At 33.3% G+C, this 26095-nt stretch overlaps 3 protein-coding genes and 1 long non-coding RNA gene across 5 annotated transcripts; 3 read left to right on the top strand and 1 right to left on the bottom strand.

Annotated features, from left to right (window-relative positions):
• The first annotated feature begins 632 nt into the window (after nt 1–632).
• Nucleotides 633–2614, top strand: LOC130956662 (serine/threonine-protein phosphatase 7 long form homolog). The gene is made up of 4 exons (XM_057883682.1): nt 633–704; nt 1125–1765; nt 1985–2056; nt 2134–2614. Exons 1-4 carry the CDS (start codon nt 633–635, stop codon nt 2612–2614), a joined length of 1266 nt encoding a protein of 421 aa, XP_057739665.1.
• A 1064-nt stretch (nt 2615–3678) lies between these two features.
• LOC130956459 (uncharacterized) lies at nt 3679–5956 on the top strand. The gene is made up of 4 exons (XR_009077127.1): nt 3679–3829; nt 3921–3975; nt 4064–4192; nt 5629–5956. It is a non-coding gene; the product is annotated as an uncharacterized LOC130956459 (long non-coding RNA).
• A 9782-nt stretch (nt 5957–15738) lies between these two features.
• On the bottom strand, nt 15739–16974 carry LOC130956661 (uncharacterized mitochondrial protein AtMg00810-like). The gene has a single exon (XM_057883681.1). It carries the CDS (start codon nt 16972–16974, stop codon nt 15739–15741), a length of 1236 nt encoding a protein of 411 aa, XP_057739664.1.
• A 4924-nt stretch (nt 16975–21898) lies between these two features.
• Nucleotides 21899–25578, top strand: LOC130954921 (probable plastid-lipid-associated protein 4, chloroplastic). Of its 2 annotated transcripts, XM_057881692.1 has the most exons (6): nt 21904–22352; nt 23087–23200; nt 24815–24913; nt 25002–25076; nt 25160–25227; nt 25322–25573. In XM_057881692.1, the coding sequence occupies exons 1-6, from the start codon at nt 22056–22058 to the stop codon at nt 25392–25394; spliced, it is 726 nt and encodes a 241-aa protein (XP_057737675.1). In that variant the 5' UTR covers nt 21904–22055; the 3' UTR covers nt 25395–25573. The 2 variants fall into 2 exon arrangements, with proteins under 2 accessions (XP_057737676.1, XP_057737675.1); XM_057881693.1 differs by lacking the exon at nt 24815–24913 and having other exon boundaries at nt 21899–22352; nt 25322–25578.
• Nucleotides 25579–26095: the final 517 nt, after the last annotated feature.

The raw sequence follows: 26095 nt of genomic DNA, 5'->3' as shown, positions 1-26095 counted from the left end.
TTATATTCAGCAATTTTAGAAGCTGAAAATGTAAAAGATATGTAGAAGTTTGTTTAATTTGTCATATGTTATTTGTTTATTTTTTTTGGTTTTGAAAAAAATAATTCAAATAAATATAATTACATTTAATTAAAATATAATTTCTTATCACTTATTTAATAGGGTAAAAAACCATAATAAGCCAAGGCAAGAAGTGTGTAACGTAAATACGCCAAACCGAAAATCGTTTCAGCAATAAGCCAAACACTATCTTTATGTAATTCGAACCAAGGTGGTTCGAACTACAAACCTTAGTAAATCGAACCAGGGTGGTTCGAATTAGGGGGAGAGGAACTTTGAACGTAATTCGAACCAAGGTGGTTCGAACTCATCATGTACGTAATTCGAACTGGTCTAGCTCGAATTATTCATTCGAAACCAAACCATGTAATTCGAACCAACCTGGTTCGAATTACCCTTAGAGTGCTCCTTCATAAATCGAACCAAGGTGGTTCGAATTAGGGGTGATTCGGCTATATAAGGAGTTCGAATCACCCTCATTCGAACTATTATTCCTCCCCCCTACCCCACAAAATCTCAGAGAAAACGACCCAGATTCTCTCCGAGGAAGACCTGAACGGAATACTCTGCTCATGGGGGACGATCCGGCACGGTTATATCGCTTGGACGGAGTCGCTCATATAGCCGGGGTCATCAACAAGGAGGTTAGTACGGAAATATTTTTTATTCTAGCGGTATTTGTGCCTTAGTGGTTTTGCATGTGGATTAGATGGTGGTTTATGTTAGTGGTTTATGTAGGTGGTTTATGTTAGTGGTTTAAGTTAGCGGTTTAAGTTAGCGGTTTAAGTTAGTGGTTTATGCTAGTGGTTTAGGTTTGTGGTTTAGGGTAGTGGTTTATGTTAGTGGTTTATGTTAGTGGTTTAAGTTAGTGGTTTCTGTTGGTGGTTTATGTTGGTGGTTTATGTTAGCGGTTTTTGTGAGTGGTTTATGCAAGCGGTTTATGTTAGTGGTTTAGGGTATGTGGTTTTATTTAGCAGAATGGTTTGTTGATGATTTATCGTGCTGCTTATGGTTGTGGTTGGTTTTTATGCTGGTTCTAACTATGCGGTTCATTTTGTGCGCAGCCCCAGCGATGCATTAGGAGCATGCGGCGGCAGCAGGGCATGCGACTTGATGACAGATACGTTCCGTACTTGCAGATGGCAGGTCTATACCATCTTGCAAGGCTGAACGACCGATGGTTCCGGCTAGACGAGGCCCTTGTCAGTGCATTCGTGGAGCGATGGCGTCCCGAGACGCACACGTTCCATATGCCGTTCGGAGAGTGCACGATCACACTCCAGGACGTGGCATACCAGCTGGGTTTGCCAGTGGACGGCCGTTACGTGAGCGGGTGCTTGTCAGAGTTCCATATATACATCGAGGGTGGCCGTCCAGCCTGGGTCTGGTTCCAGGAGTTGCTCGGAGTTATACCTCCTCCCAGTCAGGTTCAGAAGTACGTAGTGAACTGCAACTGGTTTCAGGAGACTTTCGGTGAGTGCCCTGAGGATGCAGATGATGACACTGTGCGCCGATATGCCCGTGCGTACATCATGATGTTGTTGGGCATGCAGCTGTTTGCGGACAAGTCAGGGAACCGAATTCACATCAGATGGCTTCCGTACGTAGCGATGCTGGAGAAGCTGGGTACCTACAGTTGGGGTTCTGCCGCACTGGCTTGGTTGTACCGGTGCATGTGCCGAGTGACGAACAGACATGACGTCAAGTTAGCGGGCCCGCTTCAGCTACTTCAGTCTTAGATCTTTTGGCGCTTTCCTCGGTTTAGGCCTGCAGGATATGAGGAGTTGAGCTGGCCGTTGGCCTCGAGGTACTATACTAGGCCTTATCTATTTCAATTTGACATACATAACTGCGTATTCATTAATATTCTATTGCATAATCTGAACACATATTTCAGTAGATGTAACACATGTGTATGGTGCAGATGGTCAGGTTACAACCCTTCCGGGAGCGAGAAGGGTCCTAGAGTGCAGATGTGGAGGCTCAGGATAGACCGGTTACTAGACAGGGAGGGGAGTATGCTAGTTAACAAGTGTCCTTTTATAATCAAGCTTTTCTAGTTGTGTCCTACAGTTGCCCTAACAAGGGTGAGTTCCTTTTGCAGTTTATATGGATGCCGTACAGTAGCCCCGACGTACTTCAGGTTGTGCATCCAGAGGTTTTGGAGCCTCGGCATATGGCGTTGTGGCGCTCTGTGACCGCGCTGATCTACTTTTCTGTCATAGAGTGGCATCAGATAGATCGTGTTCTTCCGCAGTTTGGAGGGGTACAGCCCCCTCCGCATCCCGCCCTGAACATTGACTTTCTGATGTCCAAGGACGGGAGAGGCGGCGATCGATGGTTCCCGTCTACTTTGCAAAAGTGGCATCTCCTTTGGGACTCTCGTCAGGACTGTGTGCTGAGGTTCGACGTTGTTGCCGACCCCGGACCGTCGCATGCGTTCCTTGATTGGTGGAGTCAGCATGGGAAGAGGTTCTTGTCTCCGGAGACGCAATTGGGGGATCCTAGAGCAGTTCCGATTCCAGTTGAGGCCTCACAGCGGGGTCCGGGGTGAGTTCCTGACATGGATCGTCCTGAGGACATGCCGGACAGGCGTAGGGTTGAGAGGAGGATGGGTGTGGGGACACGGCGGAGCCAGCGTGAGTGGAGATGGCCTGATCATGCTGTGCACGATGATTACGACGCCGGTCCCGCTAGAGGCGGACGACGAGGCCAGGGAGGTAGGGCGAGGGGGCGTGCTGACCATGGGGACGACGACGACGATCAGCATGGGCACGTTGGCGGGGGTGGTTCAGGGGCTGCTGCAGCTGCTGGTACTAGCACACACGATGAGGGTCATGCAGGTGAGTGGTATGGTACAGGGATGGGTGACGGGGCTGACACAGGTGACGCTGTACTTGGATCAGGCCCTCTTGGAGATTACTTCGTTGGTGTGCCAGCCGATGACCAGCCTGAGCAGGGGGGTACACCTTGGCGCATCTCGGGATCACAGTGGTCAGACTTTATTGGGTCAGACACGCTTGTTGGGGACTTCGGGAGTCCACGCTTCCTAGAGGAGATCACCGCCATCATGCAGGGGGACGTGACTCCCCGCAGTGGTGGTCAGACCTCAGGCACACAGGCCCCGTTAGATGTTGATCTGAATGAGCCTCCATCCTCATCCGCTGGTCACCAGTTCTGTCTCGGAGGTACTCCTCCATCTGCCTTCACCGCTGCATCAGAGTCTGTCGCAGGGCTTTCGGCGGCACCCCTGCATGTTGCACCACCAGCACAGCCTGCCCCACAGGAGGATGGGGATGACATCGAGGATGAGGAGCCGTTTATCCGCCGAGGTCAGAGGGCACGGGTAGCCCGTGTAAACCCCGGTTAAATTAGTAGATAATTAGTCAATAAATTAGTTTTTAATAAGGAGGATTATAAATGTAAATATTATACCAAATTAGGATAGAGCTCATCGAAACGAGAATTTTGACACCAATTTCAAAAAAATCGGTCCAAGATTGGACCGAACGGGTCGAACCGGTTGAACCGGACCCGAACCGGGCTGTCGGTCCAACCGGACCAACTCATTAAAAGAAGCCGAACTCCTTTCTCTCCCTCATTTGGATGCAGCAGCGTGAAACATTCCAGGGAGGGGAGAAAGCTTCCATAAGGTTACGGTAAACTTCCGATCCCCGTAACTTCTCCGTCCGAGCTCCAATCGCTGCACCGTTTGCGGCCACGCGTTCATCGCGTCGAGCTCTACATTTCTATCGGAATAATTTCACTGGTAACTTGTTTAATCACTCTCAGCCTTCTCTTCCCCCAATTTTCGAATTTTAAGTGGGAATGTTGAATTTCTTTGATTTCTGATGTTTTAGGATCCAATTAGCTTGAGGAAAACGTTTACTCTTGCTTATGTGAAGCTTGGGTAAGGTGAGGATACGATAATTTTATTTTAATTTCATTGAATTTGAGCTTTGAGTATTAAATTGGATATATATGTGTTATGAATGTGTATTAGGTTGTGAATAAATAATTGGAGCTTGAAATTGTGAATACTGGAACTTGGAGGAAGCGGATTAGTTGAAGTTTTGAGGGCTGTGTTCTTTTAGGAAAATTGTCTTGGAATAATACTTGGGAATCGGCTAAGGTATGGTTTAGGTTTCTTGCATTTAATATATAATGTTCTGTGAAAACTTAGGCTAGATGACCATAGGATAAGTTGGAATGCGGGTGTATGTTTAATGTTTAGTAATTTTTTGATGAATATATTTGGTTGAAGTTTATTGGATAATTAGTTATTAATTTTGGATGGTGAATGTTATTATTGATGAACATGGTTAGTTTGGTGCTTGTTGATTAATTAATAATTTGGTGAATTATTGATTTGAGGTATCTTGTGTTAGAAGCCTAGGATTAGTGAACTATGATCCTTAGTTGAATTTTTGGTTGTTGGATTTGAATATTGTATGAGTATAATTGTTGATCTGAGGTAGATTTATTGTGGTGACTGTTATGATGATGAGGAAGGGTGTGTTGAATTGAAAAGAAAGCAGGTTTGGACCCGAAAAGGGTGGCAAAGTCCGAGTTTTAGAGGAGGTGCTGCCAAAATTTTATAAAAATTAGAGATTTTGTTTATATGATTATCTAAAAAGATTTAGATTCAAAGATTATATGGTTTGAATTAGAGTTATTAAGAAAATAAGTATGTTTTAAGTTTGAAGTTTGATTCTTAGAAAAGAATGAATTATGTTTTGAATTGGAACTATTGATGGACGAAATGAGAGGTGTGATATCGAAGGATAAGGATTGAATATGTTTAACGTATGATGATGAATGAGATGCAATTGAGAATGATGTGGATGTTAATGAATTATAATTGAATTATTTATATGGCTTATGAATTTGAATAATCTGAGATACGAGGTTCCCTGGATAAAGTGCCGTGGCTTGCCACCACGTGTACCAGGTAGAAAACTCGATACTCTATTGACCCTACGACGTAAGTGTGACCGGGCACTATATAAATTCCCGGGAATGTTACCCCCATTGAGCAATATTGATTATTTGAGATAAAGCTATGCATAGACTCTTGGGGATGCACGTCGGGGGACAGTCTAAGGACAATTCAGACTTGTCGGGTTGGCTGGATAACCGACAGATGAGCCTCATCAGCCATAGGACAGGCATGCATCATATGCATACTATTTGAACTACTTGCTTGTGCATTAACTGGGTGTGCCTAAATGTATCTGCTATGCTAAATGTATATTTGTTACTTGCAGTACTTGTAACCTTCCTGTGCTTGCTTTATCTGTTTGTTTGTCTGTGAAATCCTGATGGAGATGGAGGTATGGAGGAATGGCAATATGAGATTTAGGTTTAAGGTTAAGTTAAATCAGGTTTACATATTCTTAGAAAACCACCTTTTATGGCTTCTGTTTAATACTTTAAGCTCTACAAACTGAGTGTCAGCGTTCTAGGATTGCCTCTGGCATTCCCAGGACCTTATATATTATGTGTGTGGCACCTTTACCATACTGAGAACCTCTGGTTCTCATTCCATACTATCTTGTTGTTTTTCAGATGCAGGTCGAGAGGCATCTCGTTAGGCGTCTGGACTCTTGAAGCGGAGTGGTTACTGGGTTATTTTGTTATGTTATGATGTATATATATGTACTTAGCCTTCTCTCCACATAACTTATTCTTTTTGATCCTCCTAGAGGTGTATGGAGAGGCAGAATTTTGTTTATGTACATTTAGGTTTTGGATATGTATATATATATGTATATATGGGTGTATATTCTCCGGCCAGTCTTGACTTCGCAGGCTGAGTCAGGAGCTCGTTATTTTGTATCTTTGACTCTCTGTTCTTGTTTTGGGTTTCTTTACACTTGACAGCTGTAGCTTTCTTAGCATGCAAGTTAACTCTTTTCTCGAGTGTTGCGCTTTTATATTCGCGATTTTTTATTTCCTCTATTCTTCAAGGCTCCTAGCATATTATAATTCTTCTGCTATTATAAATATACATTTTATTTTAGAGGTCGTAATACCACACCACCTCTGCTTTACGACTTAAGCGTAAAGCTTAGTGTGGTAGGGTGTTACAGCCCGTCGCTGTGGTACTGGCTCGCATCTGTTTAGATGATTCACGTTTCATGTATTTTGTTCCCTAAAGTTCAATCATGTATTATAGTGATATGTACTTTTCTTCTTATGTTATAGTATGTTCACCTATGTTTAATCGAGACTGGAATGCGATAGAAAAACTTCTTAACCCGCTTCGCACCTTCCAGGCCAAGTTTCATCAGGACAGATCTAACAAGTTCATCATACCTTATCGTTGGATTCACGACAATACAGAGAGGATCCTTAGCTGTGAACTTCACTCCGGAACGAGTTTTCCTCTTAATGGATCCTCTGTGGTGAACCAGAACAACAAAACTCTCCTCACTAGCCATCTTACTCCATCTAATGAGACCAACTCACGTTTAGAACGGTTATATAGAGGTCTCTCTCCCACTAATTCGAACCGGCCCGGTTTGAACTAAGTTTTGTGTAATTCGAACCAGCCCGGTTCGAATTACTAAGGCCAGACTCTCTCTCTATAATTCGAACCACATTGGTTCGAATTATGTGAACTTGAAGTTCGAACCGAGCTGGTTCGATTTATGAAAAAATTCAGGTTGTAATTCGAACTGCCTCGGTTCGAATTACTTTCATTTGCAGTTCGAACCATATTGGTTCGAATTATATATATACAAGATCCTGCGCATTATTGAAACGATTTTCACTTTGACTTATATACGTCAATTTGAGATGGCATTGACTTATACTAGTTTTTTACCCTATTTAATATGTGTCTTTTTTGGGCGTATATATATATATATAAACTGTGATATTGTTGAACAAATCAAACTAACTTTGTGAATTATTTGAATTACATAATTTGATAGTTTAATTTAATATATTACTTCAAAGATTTATTTAAAATGGATGACATAAATACTATTTAACTATATTCTATTATGATTTTTTAAATTTTAAAATTATTTTACTGAATATAATTTTTGTTACTTGTATTTATTAAATATCTGTGCTACAATTTATAAAAAATTCTTTCAAAAATTAATTTTAATAAGTTACTTTTAAATTTAGAAGTTTTATCAAATTAGTGTTATATCTAAAAAGGCAAAAAATATACCACTTTTATAAATTACAATCTTTAATAAACCCACGCTATTTGTCTTTTGTTACTCATTTGTATTCATTTTACCTCATATATAACACATATTTTATAAAAATCTTTCTATATAGTAAAAGAAATGAGATTTGAAATCACAATCTTTCTTATATAATGACTTATAATAAGTGAACAACCATTAAACTAGTTAGTTAATTTAGTAATTTAGAGCATTAGTTTTTTATTTTTTATGTTATTAATACGTATAAAATTCGAAATAATTGAATTTTATATTTATTTTGAAAAAAATTGATATTTCTGCGGGTAGGGTAGAGTAGAGTAGGGTTTAGAATTTTAGGGTGCGGGTAAGGTTAGGGTTGAGAGATTCTCAACCCGCGGATAGAGTAGGATAGAATTTTAATGAAATTTTCAACCGCGAGTAGGATTAGGGTAGGGTCCAAACCCTACCCTACCCTACCAATTGCCAGCCCTATTTAGTATCATCACATTGCTTTTTAATTGTTTACTATCATAAAAAATGAATATGTTACTAAAAGACAATAAAAATTATTGTTTACTATCACATTGCTTTTTTAGTATTCATTTCACTTTTATGATAGTAAACCATAAAAAAGCAATGTGATTGATACTAAAAGACAATATCACCCCTAGAAAATGAGTACAAGTAATAAAAGATCGGGAGAATAAATTTTTCGTAGTTTAATTTTTAGCGTGGATTTATTAAAGACTGCAGTTTGTAAAAGTGGTATAGTTTTTGCTTTTTAGATATAACACTATTGATAAAACTTCTAAATTTAAAAGTAACTTATTAAAATTAATTTTTGAAAGAATTTTTTATAAATTGTAGCACAAATATTTAATAAATACAAGTAACAACAATTATATTCAGTAAAATAATTTTAAAATTAAAAAAATCATAATATAATATAGTTAAATAGTATTTACGTCATCCATTTTAAATAAATCTTTAAAGTAATATATTAAATTAAACTATTAAATTATGTAATTCAAATAATTCACAAAATTAGTTTAATTTGTTCAACAATATCACAGTTCTTTAGAAAAAAATATAAACGCCCAAAATACCAATATATATATAAACACCCAAAAAAGGCACATATTAAATAAGTGATAATAAATTATATTTTTAATTAAATGTAATTATATTTATTTGAATTGTTTTTTTCAAAACCAAAAAAATTAACAAATAACATATGACAAATTAAACAACTTTCTACATATTTTTTACATTTTCAGCTTCTAAAATTGCTGAATATAAACATTGCCCTTAAATTAAAAAAATACGCTCTTAAGAAAAAATCCTCAACATTCAGCCCAATTTCTAAGCTCGTAACCATGATATCTTCATTAAGCGCTAATACACATAATTACACAAAGAGACTATCATAATCCCACGTGATAAAAACTGAACATGTCTTGTACATCACCTGCAACAGCACAAGTTGTATTCCCTCCTCAGACTCGTGTCTTCAGCTCCATCCGCCAATGCACTTCTACATGTGTAGAAGCGATAAGAGCTTCTACACCAGAGTCGTCGCCGTTTGACAAAATAACCTTATAAATGTATATAAATAGAGGCTTTGTTTCTGACGAAACATATAACAAGCAATAAACTATTTTCTCTCTTCCTTATGTTACAATACTTCTCTCTCTTTATATTTCTACTACAATTTTTTCTCTTTCTTTATTTTATAAGTATTTTAAATACTCTTTTCTATTACTCTTTACATATAATATTAGTAAATATATTAATTATTTTTATTATATTAAGATAATAATTGCGATACCAGAGTCTTCTATTTATACTTTTTTATTTTATATTTATTTTATAACAAAATTAACTTATTAGTTAATTAAGTGAGATTATTTTAATAAGTCTCGTTGGTAATTTGGTATAAAATATATATATATATATTATATTCATAACCTCCTCTTTTTTTTTATCTATTTTGTTTTGGCAAAATTGGAGATTTATTATTATTTGACCAACAAAATATATTTTAATGCAATTGATTTGATATTTGTCTTTCGAAGTTATTAGTAAGGTAGTATTTGTTTTGAGGTATTGAGACAGACATTGGAAGACAGAAATTTAGTATCATGTTTATTGGTTAAAAAATTAGTACTAAAATTTTTGTTTCTGTTTTCAAAATTTCAGTATTTCAGTACCTCCGAAAAATGAGAACACAGGAGACTAAAATTTTTAGAGATGGAGACTGAAAGTTTAATAACATTTTATACCTAAAATACCCTCATTTCAATTAATTAATTTCAATTTTATTTTTTGTGCAAATTAAATTAGAGTTTCATTTTTATTTCAATTTTCGTCTCTCATTTTGCACCAAACAGAATACTGAGATTTATTTTAATCTTTGTCTCTTAGTCTCTGTTTCTCAGTCTCAATCTTTCTATTTTTGTCTCTCCACCAAACACTACCTAATAGTTTTCATTTGTATTTTCATTTAATTTATTACTTTGTGATATTCCAATACAATCTTTATCTTGGATTTTACACTTTAATTTGACGTTGTTATTGGAGGTTGTTATTCCTCCTCTTGAATAGTTTACAATACCATAGTACATATCTAACGTGTAGTTAGTAATTCCTTTAATTAATTCCCTTTTCCCATGGCTTTTGGTTCAACAAATAAGATAACTTACAAACACAAACAAGTAATTAAAATATTCGGTGTCCACTAATTTAGAAATAAGCAAGAATCAATGAACTAGCTAGCTCCCGTGATAAGCTGGAATCATGTAATTAATTTAGAAGATAATAACCTCATAATTAATTAAAGTGTACGTAGCATAAACTTATCGAATCATCATCATATTATTCCATATGGGACACACTGTTAGTTTCTAGCCATTTAATCTGTTTTCTTAAACTATAAACTAAAGCTATAGTACCAATGACTATGGTAATGAGTGAAAGAGACATGTATGTGTTTTCATCTCTTATAAATTGTTCACACTATTTTGATAAAAATAAAACAATAATTTAAGAAAAAACTTTCTTTAGAAGTAATGACTCATGTTTAAGACTGGAAGTGAGTCAAGTTAGCTCATGAACTAACTCAAATTTGACTCATTAATAATTTGATAAACTGAATTCATGATCTGGTGAGCCGAAATTGAGCTTGGATAAGTTCAGCTCATTAGCTCGTGAGTTGACTCGATTTTATATATATACATATGCATTTAATATATACTTTTAATATTATATATAATTTTATAATATGGAATATAAATAAAAAATTTATAATTTATTAATAGATAGATAATATATAAAATTATAGATTATGTTCCTATTTTTTAAGTCAATTCGTGAGTTTGAGTCATCTCGTAGAATTTTGATGAGTCAAGTTTAAGTTTAAAAAATAGACTCAATTGTTAATAAATCGAGTTATAAATCAATTCAATTTTCGTGAGTCGAACTTAAGCTGAATCTAACTCGACTTAACTTGGCTCATGTCTAACCCACATGAACCTACTCATGTGTATATGTATATACTCTCATAATTAAAGTTCAATGTTATTGAAATTTATTACATTACAATTTACAATGAGATCAATAACATTTTTAAGAAAAGAAGAGTAATTATTTATGCTCAATGCATTGATTTCTTTTAATTGAAAGCGGTTTAGAACTTAGAAGCCGTTTTTATTAATTGATATAATCATAAAGAATGACATGTAAGTCAATTTACTAATTAAAAAAATAGAAAAGCTTTGCATTCATATATTTTTTACATGGTTGTTAATCAAATAATTTCTTCCACACGCGCGTTCCTCATTTCTCACTCGTTTGTTATACACGCACTACATATAACGTGATGCAACTTAAAACTTTGCTCAACGTAAACTTTTTGTTGCAACATAAACCTCCTCCTCCTCCTCCTTCTTTTTCCTTATTGATCTGCATTGCCTTCGTCGTTCTCCTCTGGTCGCATTCATCTTCTCGTTTTTTTATTTCGATCTGGTTGCATTTATCTTCTTCCTATTATTCTTCATTTTCTTCTTCGATCTGTACTTTTGAATCGCAGCAATAAATGATTCAACTTCAAATCAGGAGAGCGATTCGGATTACTCTTCTAAAACGAATCAATCTGACAAAGTTTGGATTATTCAATTTTGAATCGAATTGAATGGAATGAAATTACTAATTTGAATTGAATTAAATGGATGGAGGTGTACTGAATTGAATTGAATTGAATTGATAATATGTAAATTGTAGGCAGAGTTATTTGAATTTGATTTTATATAATAGATTATGTTTCGTTCACTCAATACTATACAATTGTTTGACCATGAGTATTGTGTTCGGTTCATTCTGCAGAAAGCTGTTTGAATTTGATTTTATATAATGGATTATGTTTCGTTCACTCAGTACTATACAATTGTATTGTGTTCGGTTCACCATGAGTACTGTGTTCGGTTCATTCTGCACTATTCAAAACTCTTCTTCCTCACCTTCTACTACTTCTTAACCAGAGAGAGAAAAAGGAAAAGACAAAAAAATACAGCAACAACAACAACAAAAGAATGACGATAGAGTTTCAGGGTTTAAGATTTTAGGGTTTAGGGTTAATGGGTTCAGGATTCAGTGTATAGGGGTTCAGTGTGTTTCAAACATTCGATTCGCCCCGTGTATTAATTTTGGTTCACCATGTTCATGGTTGAGGGTTTAAGGTTTAGGGGTCTAGGGTTTAGGGTTCAGGATTTTAGGGGTTTAGGGTTTACGGTAGCGTTCAGGGTTTAGGGTTTAGGGTTTAGCATTCAGGGTTCAGAGTTCAGTGTTCAGGGTTCGGGTTCAAGATTTAAGGTTTAGGGTTTAGTGTTCAGGGTTCAGAGTTCAAAGTTCAGGATTCGGGTTCAAGGTTTAGAGGTTAGGGTTTAGGTTTTAGGGTGTAGGGTTTAGGGTTTAGGTTTTAGGGTTTTAGGGATTTAGGGTTTATAGTTTTAGGGTTCAGTGTTCAGGGTTCTGGTTTTAGTGTTTAGGGTTTAGGGTTCAGTGTTTGGGTGTTCATAATTTTTTGGTAAACAGGAGAGCGATTTGGATTACTCTTCTGAAACGAATCAAACTGATAAAGTTTAGATTATTCAATTTTGAATCGAATTGAATGGAATGCAATTGCTAATTTGAATTGAATTAAATGGACGGAGGTGTACTAAATTGAATTGAATTGAATTGATAATATGTAAATTGTAGGCAGAGTTATTTGAATTTGATTTTATATAATAGATTATGTTTCGTTCACTTAGTACTATACAATTATTTCACCATGAGTACTGTGTTCGGTTCATTCTGCAGAAAGCTGTTTGAATTTGATTTTATATAATGGATTATGTTTCGTTCACTTAGTACTATACAATTGTATTGTATTCGGTTCACCATGAGTACTGTGTTTAGTTCATTCTGCACTATTCAAAACTCTTATTCCTCACCTTCTACTGCTTCTTCACCAGAGAGAGAAGGAGGAAAAAACAAAAAATACAGCAGCAACAACAACAAAAGAATGACGATAAGGAGAAAACACGTGAAGAAGAAGTAACGCGAAAAAGGAGGAGAAGGAGGAACGCGAAGAAGAAGGCGAAGAAGAAGAAGACGCTCCGTGCGTAAACGAGCGTGAAAAGAAGAAGAAGAAGAAGAAGAAGAAGAAGAAGAAGCGTGGGAGAAGAAGAAGAAGCGTGGGGGAGAAGAAGCGTTGGATAAGAGCGATTTCGTGTGTGTTGGGTGCGTGTATTTCACGTTTCATTTAATCGTATTGGATTTTTTTAGTGTTAGGCCAACTTAGTTATATGGGTTACATGGATGTGTCGCATCCCCTTTAAAAAAGTATTTGTCAAATTAATTAGATGTTGGTATACTTAACTAATCAGTGTAACATTTGATACTAGATATTTTGTTTTTTTTTTTAAGTTGCTTAGTTTGATATTATTAGTTAATATTTTAAAAATTCATTAAAATAAAAGATGAAGCACTCTTATGTGAAACATCAAATGAATTATAATATGACAAAGCAACAACAACCGTATCAAATATTAAGTACCGAACAATATGGATATACCATATGGCTAGGTCCTACCTGTATTCAACATAAGACAACATAATTTTTATAAGCTAAGGATACAGAATATCCAATATATAAAATAGAAAAATAGATAAAGAAATCTATATAAAATTAAATCTAAGAGAGGTCTTATTAGAAAAAATGCTTATTATTTGGTGAAAATGTGTAATGATTTTATAGTAATTGAATTAAAAGAACGTTTAAAATCTCACATAGCCTTGATTTAATATTATTTCTGCATGTTGACATAACTTAATTAAAAAAATTTAGCAAAATAATGTAAAAAAAAAAAAAATAGAAGAGAATGAAGGCCAGCCACATGCACCATCACAATTTTGAAAAATATAATAGTCTTCTGTATGTGCATGAACATTGCCAAATTTAATGTCATGTATAAAATTCAATCAATAATATAAAGTGGGGAAATTAAAAGGGTGCGTTAATATTAATATTACAATAATGTTAAAAAGACAACGTCTAAAATTACTTCGGACTATATTTAGTTTTGAGAATACGATAAGACATGACACTTAGAATAGAGATATAAAAATTAATATTTTTGTATTTTATTTGATGATAAATTAAATATAAAATAGAATAAATAATAAAAAGTCTAATTTATTTAATTTTTTCACATAAAATTTAGAAAGAAAAATATATCAGTAAAAATTATAATTATGAAAAACTAAGAATGAAAATAAAAAAAAGATAAAATAAATTATATTTTCGTCTAGTGTCTCTGTATTTTTTTTTTTGTACGGAAAGGACACAAAATATATTAATTTAGTGTTTTAACATACAATATTTATGTCTATATCTTATTTGTCAAATATAATTTTATGTCGTTGCGTCTATGTCTTAGTATTTTATACTTATAAATAAATACAATCTTATATAATATAACATCTATAATTTCATCCATATAACATTCATTCATATATAATTACATATTTATTATATTTAAAATTGTACAATTATTCTAGTAATAATTAATAAAGACTAAAAAAAAGACAACTTTAGACGATTTGGATTGACTTTTTATATTATCTTTCAAACATTATTGTGAATATTAATATATCAAAGAAGAAAAAAGTGTGGTGGTTTTTTCTGAAGAATGAGCACAAGAAATAGGTGTTTGGTGCAACACCATGAGAAGGAAATAAAATTGAGAAAGTGTCAACCACCTAGAATTTGATAGCACGTCGTAGCAGCTTTCATGGTGGTTGGATATTGTTGACATATGCTTGTCCGTCCTCTAACAAGGTAGCAACTTGATGCTCTAATATACCACACAAAATACACATCTCCATTTCTATTCTTGAATTAACAATTCATTTTGAAAACCACATTTTATTTCTCTCTCTTTTATTATCTTCAAAAATACTCATAAATAAGCCTCATTCTTAAACACTTATTTTTATTAATTAAATCAATTTTAATTTATTATTTATTATATTTTATATCAATAGTTTAAATTTAAAATTTATAACTCAGGATTTATGATATTTTATTTGTTATTTCTCTTTTTTTAAATTTAATAATAAATTAATTCAAAAATTGTTTTACTATTTACTTTTTACTTTGTAAATAACAAATTTAATTTTGATATAATTGTACCATTCATTATTTTTTTTAGGAGACATGGAATGTTTAAAGAAGATGACAAATAAATCTTTATTCGTTTAACTCAAAGATAAATAAATTTTTAATTAATTAAAAATTTAAAAATATCATTCATCTTTTGGATGACATAGGATCGGATTGGATTGACTTTTGAAAAAAAAATTTTATTTTTTTAAAATTTTTTTTTTAATAAAAAAATTATTTTATATTTAGATAAGTTTTTTAAAAAGAATTTTTAAATATTAAAAATGTCTTTTACTTCTACTTTTTTTAATAAAAGTAATTTTTTTTAAGAGTAAAGTATCATTTTTGTCCTCAATGTTTGGAGTAAGTCTTAATTTGTCCCTAATGTTTAAATCGTCATATTTAAGACCCTAACATTTTAAAATTGACTCAATGTTGTCTTGCCGTTAGGGATCCGTTAACAGAATTGACGATAGGAAAAAATTGAGACAATTTTGAAACGTTAGGAACTTAAATAGGATGAAAAAGTTGGGACGAAAACGATACATAGAAATAAATTTTAATTTTATCCTTCAATAATATCAATTTTTTGCGGTACATAATTATTCAATTATTTTTTAATCACATCTAAGTAAATTACACTTAATCACATTACTTTTATTCTTATTGAACTTAATTTTGGAAAAAAATGAAAGACCTCATTCTCATTGAGTTGGTGTTGGTATATATATATGTACAGCAATACAAGTAGTAGCTTAACTAATCCATCATTTGTACACCTGGCATAGCTTGGTAAATATCATTCTAATACTAACTATTAATTCTAATATCCCCCCTCAAGTTTGGCATATAGATGTTTAAAATGCCAAACTTGGCTATAAGACTGTGAAACTGAGCTGCTGAAACGGGTTTGGTGAAGATGTCGGCTAGTTGGTGCTTGGACTTAACATGTATCAATTTGATAAAACCAGCAACTACTCTCTCTCGGATGAAATGGCAATCAACTTCTATGTGCTTTGTGCGTTCATGAAAAATCGGATTGGTAGCTATGTGTATAGCTGATTGGGAATCACAAAATAACATAGCAGAATCAATGATGACATTAAAATCAAACATCAATCTTTTTAACCAACTAAGTTCAGCCGCCACTGCTGCTAATGCCCTGTACTCTGCTTCAGCTGAGGATCTTGATATTGTAGTCTGTTTGCTTGATTTCCAGGATATTAAAGAGTTGCCAATGAAAGTGCAGTAGCCTGTGACACTGCGTCTGGTGTTTGGACAGCCTGCCCAATCTGAATCAGCATATGCCATGAGCCGTATGTCAGAGTTGGCTGGAAAAAACAAACCTTGTCCTGGACTTCCCTTCAAGTACCGAAGGATGTGGTGGAGAGCATCCATGTGGGACGAGCTTGGACTTTTCATGAATTGACTCAAGGTGTTAACTGCATAAGTGATTTCAGGTCTGGATATTGTTAAGTACATTAGCCTGCCCACCAGTCTTCGATATAAGGATGGATCACTCAAAGGGGTGCCATCTGTTGAGCTCAGCTTCAGGTTGGGTTCCATTGGTAGCGCAGTTGGCTTACAAGTTGTGAAATTAGTGTCTTGCAGTAGGTTGAGGGTGTATTTTCGCTGACATAGATGGATGCCATCAGTGGATTTAGCAATTTCTAGACCAAGGAAGTATTTCAGATCTCCAAGAATCTTGAGTTTAAAGATGGATTGAAGCAATTTCTGAACGTTTGACAGCATAGTGGAAGAGGCACTTGCTAGGATGATGTCGTCTACATATACCAGTAGATAAACCACATCTGTACCAGACCCATAAGAAAAGAGAGAGTAATCATTTCTTGACTGTTTGAAGTTGTTCTTCAACAAGGCAGTTAAGAACTTGAAAAACCACTGTCGCGAAGCTTGACGTAGCCCATATATAGAACGATTTAGCTTGCAAACAAGTCCTTTATTTCTGTCCTTGTGTCCTAATGGCAACTCCATGTACACCTCTTCGAAGAGGTCTCCATTTAAGAAGGCATTATTTACATCCATTTGCCACAAAGACCATCCTTTGATAGCTGCTAAGGATAGGAGAACTCGAACAGTGGCAAGCTTAGCCACTGGGGAGAAAGTATCACGAAAATCCACTCCAGCTTGTTGTGTGTACCCTTTTGCAACTAATCTCGCTTTATACCTATCCACAGTACCGTCAGCCTTGCATTTGATTTTGTACACCCACCTACATCCAATGGTGTGCTTGTTTGGAGGTAGTTGAGTCAGGGTCTAAGTGTTATTATCTTCCATAGCTTTCAGCTCTTCATCCATTGCTTTTCTCCACTTTGAAAATTTTACTGCCTGATGGAAGTAGGCTGGTTCTGGAATGGCTTGGACATTTCCAATAAAAGCAGCATATGATGGAGTTAAGTGTCTCTCAGTGTCAAAGTTACAAATAGAGTTGGCCTGGTTGCATTGGTAGTCAATAAGGTAGCTAGGAGGTTTGTTTTGTCTTTGTGATCTTCTAGTAGTAGTTGTTGTTTGGTTTTCAAAAAGGTGAGTGTTTGTGGTGGTTGGGACAGTGTCAAAATTTGTTGTTGCAGTAGTTTCTGTTGGAATCGGTTCGGTATTGATATGTGTTAGGGTAGGGTCAGTGAGTGCAGGTATGTGTGGGTCAGGGATGGGTGAGGGTAACACTATGTCAGGAAATTCTTGGATGAGGGAATGGTCTAAAGTATTGATGGAGTGGAATGGGAATATATTTTCTGAGAAACTTACATCTCTAGAAATAAAAATCTTCTTCTTCTCTATATCATACAGCTTGTACCCTTTATAGCCAACTGGGTAGCCCACAAAAATAGCTTTGATAGCTCTTGGAGAAAATTTGTTTCGCTGAGATAATAGGGTGGATGCATGGCAGAGACAGCCAAACACTCTCAAAGCTTGGTAATCCGGCTGCTTTTGGAAAATTCTTTCATATGGAGTTTGAAAATTAATAATAGGGCTGGGCAATCTGTTGATGAGGAATGTGGCTGTGAGAACGCACTCTCCCCAAAATTGAATTGGTACCTTGGACTGAAAAAATAGGGCGCGGGCTACATTTAACAAATGTTGATGCTTGCGCTCCACAACAGAGTTCTGCTCAGGTCTTTCAACACAGGAGAATTGGTGGAGTATTCCTTTGGATTGCAGGAAATCAGTGAGAGCTAACTCCTTAGCATTGTCTGAACGGATCTGTTTCACCTGTGCTTTAAATTGTGTCTCAACCAGAGAAATGAAATTGATCAAAGAATTTGTTGCATCAGATTTATGCTTCAGTAAGTAAGTCCAAGTGAACCGTGAATAATCATCAACAATTGTAAGAAAATATCTCATTTTATTATATGTAGGAGTATGATATGGCCCCCAAATGTCACAATGGATCAAATCAAATGGAGATTGACACAAGTTGTTATTTGCATGAAAAGACAAACGTTTAAATTTTGCTAAGGGACATACCTCACATCTTGAGTGATCAAATTTCAAGGGATTATTTGAAAGAAACTGACTCAATTTTACAAACACATTTTCTGACACATGACCTAATCTTGCATACCAAGTATAACTATCTACATGACAAACTAAGGAATTAGAGTGTTTAACATAATTGAAGAGTTGATGGTGAGGAGATTCCAACAAGAACAAACCTCCACACTCATCACCTTTGCCAATCACCCTCTTGGAAATCTGGTCCTGTATTGTGAAAGAAAGATCAGAGAAGTTGACACTATACTTAGAAAATTTTATTAAACTACTGACTGATATGAGATTGACTCGAAAAGAAGGAATGTAAATGACATTATGAAGAACCAAATACTTTTTTATGTGAATGGTACCCATGGCAACAGCACGTATTCTAGTATGGTCAGGTAATGAGACATAATGGTTTGACAATGGTTTTGGATTATTAAGTAAGGCATAGACATTGGTTATATGGGTGGTAGCACCTGAGTCAATTATCCATGAATGTGTTAAAAGATTTGGATCCAAGTAACTAGTTGAGAAAATTTTACCTGCACATATCTCAGGATTGTCATTACTGGAAAGAGTTGGTTGAGATTGCAATAGACTCATGAGTTGTTGGTACTGGGATGCTGTGAGAGAAAACCCAGAGTCTTTGTCAGCTATATGCTCCTTCTCTTGCTCAGATATTGTTTCAGCAACATGATTCACCTGATTCCTTTGCTTGTTCTGACTGTACCCTGGTGGATATCCATGGAGCTTATAGCATTTATCTTGTGTGTGACCAAGTAGACCACAGTGGGTGTAGAGCGGGCGGTCTCGCTTTCCTTTTCCTCTGTATTGATTCGCTGGCTGGCCTCGGTGTGCTGCAGGAGCGGGCTTCACGGCAAAAGCGACTTGTTGAGGTATCACAATAGAATTTGCCATGCCAATAGCGCGTTGTCGCTCTTCTTGAAGAACCAAAGAGAAAATCTTCAAGATAGGTGGAAGGGGGTCCGATAACAGAATTTGACCTCTTATGTTGGAGAAGGAATCATTCAAGCCCATTAGAAAGAACAAGACGTGTTCTTGATCAAGATGAGATTGGAAGGCTTTTGCTCCTCCACATGTGCACATTGCAAGCGGCCGAAATGTGTTGAGTTCTTTCCAAATTGTTTTTAATTTGGTAAAGTACTGAGAAACAGAGAGATTACCTTGAGTTAGGGTAACTAAAGCCTTTTTCAGCTCAAAAATTCTTGGACCGTTGTTTTGAGAGAATCTTGTTTCTAGGTCTTGCCATAACAAAGCTGCAGAACCAGCATAGATCACACTAGCAGCAATATCCTTTGAAATAGAGTTTAGAAGCCAAGTTGTAACCATATCATTCGTGCATTGCCATGATTCAGCAAGCACAGAGTCGATTGTTGAATCTGGTTTAGTGATGGATCCATCTATGAATCCTAATTTTCTCTTTCCACTTAACGCTAGGCGAATTGACCAACTCCAAGATGCATAGTTATCTTCTTGTAATGGTTGAGAGGTCAACACCAAATCAGAATGATCACCAGGTTGTAGTGCGTAAGGATCTTGAACAGAGAATCTCACCGATTGAGGGGCTTTCATCGATCGAGGAACATCCATGGATCTTGAACAGAAAATTGGGAAACGAACCGGGAATTGGAAACAAAAGGAGAAAGAGGTTTGTGAAATTGGGAATCGGAAATTGAAAATTGAGAAGAGGTTTTCTCAAGAAAAATTGGGGAAAGAAACGCGGCGTTGCGGAAGGGAAGGGATCGTAGAATGTGGCGTTGCGGAAGGAAGGTTAGTGAAATTTCATTCCATCTGATACCATATTGAACTTAATTTTGGAAAAAAATGAAAGACATCATTCTCATTGAGTTGGTGTTGGTATATATATATGTACAGCAATACAAGTAGTAGCTTAACTAATCCATCATTTGTACACCTGGCATAGCTTGGTAAATATCATTCTAATACTAACTATTAATTCTAATAATTCTAAATAAATTTATTTTTTTATAATTTTACTCTTAAAGATTTTTACTTATCATGAAATATTTGTAGAATAACTAGTATATAAACTTGTAAAAAAGAAAAAAAATGATACATATACAATAAAGTATAAATTATACTTTTTGTCTCTAATATATTGAAATTCTTTGATGTTTAATTTAATTAAACTTTATTTTTAATTTTAGTCTTCAATAATATCAAATTTTTACGGTAGCTAATTATTTAATTATTTTTTAATTTTATTTTTAATTACATTATTTTTTTAAGTGAATTTATTTTTGATAAGAACAAAATTGAAAAATAAATTAAGTAATTATTTGTCGTAAAAAATTGAAGTTATTAAAGAAAAGATTAAAATTTATTAAAAATTAAAATTATTAAAATTATTAATTTTTTTTTACTTTTAATAAATTTTAATTTTTTTCCAATAATTTTAAATTTTTTACCACAAATAATTACTTAATTTATTTTTTAATTTTGTTCTTAATTAAAAATAAATTCACTTAAGAAAAAATAACGTGATTAAGAATAAAATTAAAAAATAATTGAATAACTATGTACCTAAAAAATTGATATTATTGAAAGATAAAATTAAAATTTATTTCTATGTATTGTTTTTGTCCCTAAGATTTTTGTCCTATTTAAGTCCCTATTATTTCAAAATCGTCTCAATTTTGTCACCCAGTCAGTGCTGTTAACGAATCACTAATTGCAGGATAACATTATTGAACCAATTTTCAAACGTTAGGAACTTAAATAGGACGATTTAAACGTTAGAAATAACTTTAAGACTTACCCCAAACGTTGAGGACAAAAAGATATTTACTCTTTCTTTAAAGACGCATCTAAATAAGTTTTAGATTGAATAAAAGTATTTTTTTTTAAATAAATACTTTTTTCACTTAAAAAATCAATCCAAACTAACACATATTTATCTTTGTATATTTTAGATGGAAGAACGTATATGTCTTATATTTTAAAAAGTAGGATATATTTTTGCATTTTTAATTAGTTAAAAACATTTATTTTTGAATTAAAGAGTCAAATATTTATTTTTCCTTTTTACGAAGATTTCTGATTTTATTTTTTTGGTATTTGTTTCTGATAAACTTAAAATTCATTTAGATAGCAAAGCCCAACAAATGAGGCCAACAAGTTGGTGAGACTAAAAAGCAGGCCCATAACCAAGAGGGACATATTGCTTATATATACTCATCTGGGCCGAATTAATTTGGCAAAATTCTTTTAAAAGTCTTGGATAAATTTTAAACAAAAGAAAAAAGAAAAGGAAATCTCAGTTAAATTAATCTCACACTCCTTAAATTTATCAAAATTACATACACTGCTTTCTCTATTTTACTATATACATTTACCTTTGTTTGGGGGGGGGGGGGGGGGGGGGGGGGGTTAAAAATGACTTTCTATTAAAAAAATTTAATGTCATTTCAGTTTTTTTTAATAAGGCAATACAAAGAATATAAATACACTAGCCAACATTTTCTTCGAATATAAACTGGAAGCAAATTTTTGCAATAGGAAAAAAAAACATGAATTTTCAACTTGTATCCATTTTCATTTTCAGCAGACAAAATGTTAGCATGAAAATTTGAGAGTATCATCTCGAAATGGCTCTCTCTACTACTCTTTCCTTCAAATACATAAGAATCGATTCCCATAATTCCATACAACAACAGCCACCATATCCTCTTTTCTCATCTTCACCACAAAAATTGAGTAGTAGCAGTACCTACATCACACTATCTGATTCTGGAAAATGGAGGAACAAGGTTTCCTTCTTCCAAGGATTTCGGAGCAGAGGAAAAAGAGATGTTGAGAGCCTCAAGAAGGAGCTCCTTGACACAATTGAACCACTTGACCGAGGTGCAGAGGCTTCTGCTGAGGACCAACAACGTGTGGACCAGGTTCAACTTCAACACCTGTCTTTTACACATTATTACATCATTACATCACCACATGAGCAAAAACAATTAGGGCGATGTTCTTATAAAGATCCTCAAAACGTTTTTACATGTTTTATATTATTATTACACATATTAATGAATTAGATATTTTAAATTTTTAATAAATTAAAATAAAATCAATTTTTTTATAACATTAATAATAAATCTATTTTTTTAAAAATTTAATTATATTTTTAAATTTTTAGAAATTTAAATATTTACAAAATAAAAAATTAGAGATATATTTATTTTTTTATCAAAAAATTTAATGATATTCGATTTAGATTATGTAATTCGATCGGATCAAATCGGATCTAATAATTATAATCCAAACAATTGAATTTATTATTATTGTTATAATAAATCGATTTTGTTATGGTTTATTAAAAAATAAATTATTAACCAATTTAATAAAAATATCTAATAATAATATGACACATATAAATATCTTAAAAAAATATTTTTTAATATCTTTATTAAAGTAGAGGGTGTGTTTTGTCTAATATTCGAAAGTTTCTAATTTTGTTCAAATTTTTATTTTTTTTTGGTTAATTTTTTTTCATTTTACATGTAAATTTAATTTCGTTGTTTAACTCACGTTTACCAAAAATTAAAAATTTTAATTTTTATGTATATTTATTTTTGTTAGATTATTAATTAAAAAAATTTACTTTTTGGATTCTGTATCATTCTAGATTGCTCGTAAACTTGAGGCCGTTAATCCTGTTATGGAACCTCTTAAATCTGATTTGCTAAATGGAAAATGGGAGCTTCTGTATACAACATCTCAATCTCTTCTGCAGACACAGGTTTATTAGTCTAGTTTTATAAGTTTCCATTTTTCACGTTCTTAGGGAAAAGTTTTTTAGTTGAGAGTTGAGACATAGATTTAGGGTTTAGGTGGTAAAACTTTTATTTTTTTAGAATAATTTATTAAAGTTAGTTTTTGATAGATAATATTTTTAAATTATAGTATTTATATTTAGTAAATTAAATTAAAAATAATTTGTAATAAATATAATTATTTGATAATAACATTTAAATTTAAAAAGATTATAATAAATATAAATATAGTAATAAATTTAGATTTTATTAATATACAAAATTATATTAAATTTTTTAATTTTGATAATTATTACAAATTAACGTTAAAAAATATATTTTTATGTGCTTTTAAAACATGTTAAACTTTTAAAAATTATAAACACAAATAATACATGATATCTTTTACTCACCATAAATAAATAAGATGTTTGCACGTTTTTAAAACACAAGTAGTTTTCTTTAAAAAAAAAAAAAACTTGACTAGATGCCTGTTTGGAAGGTTCAAAATTTATTTTTTTAGTTTTTTACTTATAAAAAATAGTAGTATTAATGTCTAGTGTAATTTTTAAAATTAAATTATAATGTTTTAAAAATCTATTTAATTGTTTATAGAGAAGTTAAAAAAATGACTTTTTTCATAATAAAATATTTTTTTATCATATTTCTTTTAAAATAAGTATTTTTAAAACTAAAAAAGCAAATACAAAATAATTTATTTATAAGTTACTTTTAATATAAATATTTATTATTTAAGTTATTTTTAAAAAAAAACTTAATTAAACTTAAAATTGGCAAACGGGTCTAAACCCGTCGGGTCAGCCCGCGTAATCCGCAAAAAAAGACGGGTCGGACTAGAAAATTGGAACCACCAAATAGTAAAATCCCGCCTAACCCACACCGCTTAAATCGTGGGCTTTGGTGGGGCAGGGCGGGCTTTCCCGCCGGACTTAGTTTTTTTTAGTGAGGGGTATTTTTGTAATTTTTTGGCAAAATCTAACTTTCCCCAACCTAACTTACAAGGGTATGATGATGAAAATTGAGTGTTTTGGATTATGTTTATGTTACTTTGAAGACAATATTTATAATTATGTTTTGGATTATGTTTATTTTGTTTTGGAGAGAATATTTATACTTATATTTTGGATGAAAATTTGGTTTATAATTATGTTTATTAGATATTTTATAATTACAAAAATTTTAATGTTTATTAGATATTTTATAATTACAAAAACTTTAATGTTAGTGAATATAAAAAATATAATTTTTATGTCTTTAGAAATTATAAATTTATTAATATAGTTGAAAAATTATATATATATTATTTAATAGTTAATAGTAAAAAAAAAAGAAACTTTGGCGGGCTTAGCTCGCCAGCCCGCAATTAAGCGATTTGGAGTGAAATTTTAGAATCGCCTCATTAGACGAGGCGGGGCAGGGCGGGTTTCCCCCTTACCACCCCTAATTAAATTGAAGCTTAAGCGCCACTTTTATGTGTGTGAGTCAACCTTGCTCTTATTATGTTCTAAATTTATTATTGATTTGCCTTAGCTAGCTAAGTGAGAATTAACTAGTTATTGGTGAATTAAAATATGGTATAGAGACCTAAGTTGTTGCGACCAAATGGAAAGATATATCAGGCAATCAATGTGGATACCTTAAGAGCTCAAAATATAGAAACTTGGCCATTCTTCAACCGGGTAATGCATATTTCTACCCACTAGGCCTCTACAATCTTTTACTATACTTTGGAAGGAGCTTATTCTATTATATTGGACATTGGTGCAGGCCACTGCAAATTTAGTGCCACTAAACTCAAGAAGGGTGCTTGTTAAGTTTGATTTCTTCAAGATTGCTAGCCTGGTATTACTTTTATAAGTTTCATATGTGGTCTTATTTATCATAGATTGTGCTGTGTTTCTTTTATAATGCAATTATATGCGCAGATACCTATAAAATCACCAGGGAGTGGTCGTGGTCAGTTGGAAATTACTTATTTGGACCAAGATTTAAGGTTATCTTACTTAGACCAAACACCAATGTTAAATAATGTTTCTATTTGTTCATTATTATTGTTACTGTAATCTGAATTTGAATTTACCTTACAGAATATCAAGAGGCAATAGAGGTAACTTGTTCATCTTGAAAATGGTGGATCCATCCTATAGAGTTCCTCTTTGATGCTCTCCTTCAACTGCCGATGTTTTGTATGAGCATATTAATTTATGTAAAGTTAATAGTTAATCATTATTAGATAATAATTTAATCAAAATGATCAAATTATTTAACGATTTTTAATTATCAATTTTATTATAGATAACTTCATATATATTTTTACCTTTATTTATATGTGAGAAATGATTTTTTTCTGCGTGTCTCTATAAATTTGTGTTCTGCAATATGAATTTACTTTAACTAATTTGATCAAAATACCTACTCTTTGGTTCATTCAAGTGCAGAAAAATCACCATCTTAATCCCTCAAGGTGGCGCGGATTTGAGTCGAATTCCTAACTTTGACAAAAAAAAATTGTAAATGTTGACTCATCAAATATTGACACAAAAAAAGAACTTAATTAGAACTCAAAAAAATAAAAGGAAAAAGACATATAGATCTCTGATTTTTTAAATTTTTGATAAATACATCTCTGATAAAATTTAAATACAAAAAGTCTCTGACTTTAACAAATGGAAGACAATTTAGTCTTTCCGTCTATTTTTCTCTCATACACCAAACGGAACTGGCTGACGTGGCTGAAACGGTGTCCAGGTGTCCGTTACGGTGCCATGTTGGAAGAGAAATAAAGTTCGAAGGACAAATAAGTCCTTGAAGTCATTTTACAAATAAAGTTCGAAGGATAAACAGGTCATTGAGAATTTTTT

The sequence above is a fragment of the Arachis stenosperma genome, chromosome 10, assembly GCF_014773155.1.
Source record: "Arachis stenosperma cultivar V10309 chromosome 10, arast.V10309.gnm1.PFL2, whole genome shotgun sequence".
NCBI classification, from domain to species: domain Eukaryota; kingdom Viridiplantae; phylum Streptophyta; class Magnoliopsida; order Fabales; family Fabaceae; genus Arachis; species Arachis stenosperma.
Note: the sequence above shows the minus strand (reverse complement) of the source record. Positions and strands in the feature narration are given on the sequence as shown.

Bases quoted from the DNA above. Each gene is read 5' to 3' on its own strand.
- LOC130956661 (XM_057883681.1), bottom strand. From the start codon at position 16,974: ATGGATGTAAATAATGCCTTCTTAAATGGAGACCTCTTCGAAGAGGTG.
- LOC130954921 (XM_057881692.1), top strand. From the start codon at position 22,056: ATGGCTCTCTCTACTACTCTTTCCTTCAAATACATAAGAATCGATTCC. The intron at 22,353-23,086 runs GTTCAACTTCAA...GTATCATTCTAG, and splicing joins ACCAACAACGTGTGGACCAG to ATTGCTCGTAAACTTGAGGC. The intron at 23,201-24,814 runs GTTTATTAGTCT...AATATGGTATAG, and splicing joins AATCTCTTCTGCAGACACAG to AGACCTAAGTTGTTGCGACC.
- LOC130956662 (XM_057883682.1), top strand. From the start codon at position 633: ATGGGGGACGATCCGGCACGGTTATATCGCTTGGACGGAGTCGCTCAT. The intron at 1,766-1,984 runs GTTAGCGGGCCC...TGTATGGTGCAG, and splicing joins ACGAACAGACATGACGTCAA to ATGGTCAGGTTACAACCCTT. The intron at 2,057-2,133 runs GTTACTAGACAG...TGTGTCCTACAG, and splicing joins TGGAGGCTCAGGATAGACCG to TTGCCCTAACAAGGGTGAGT.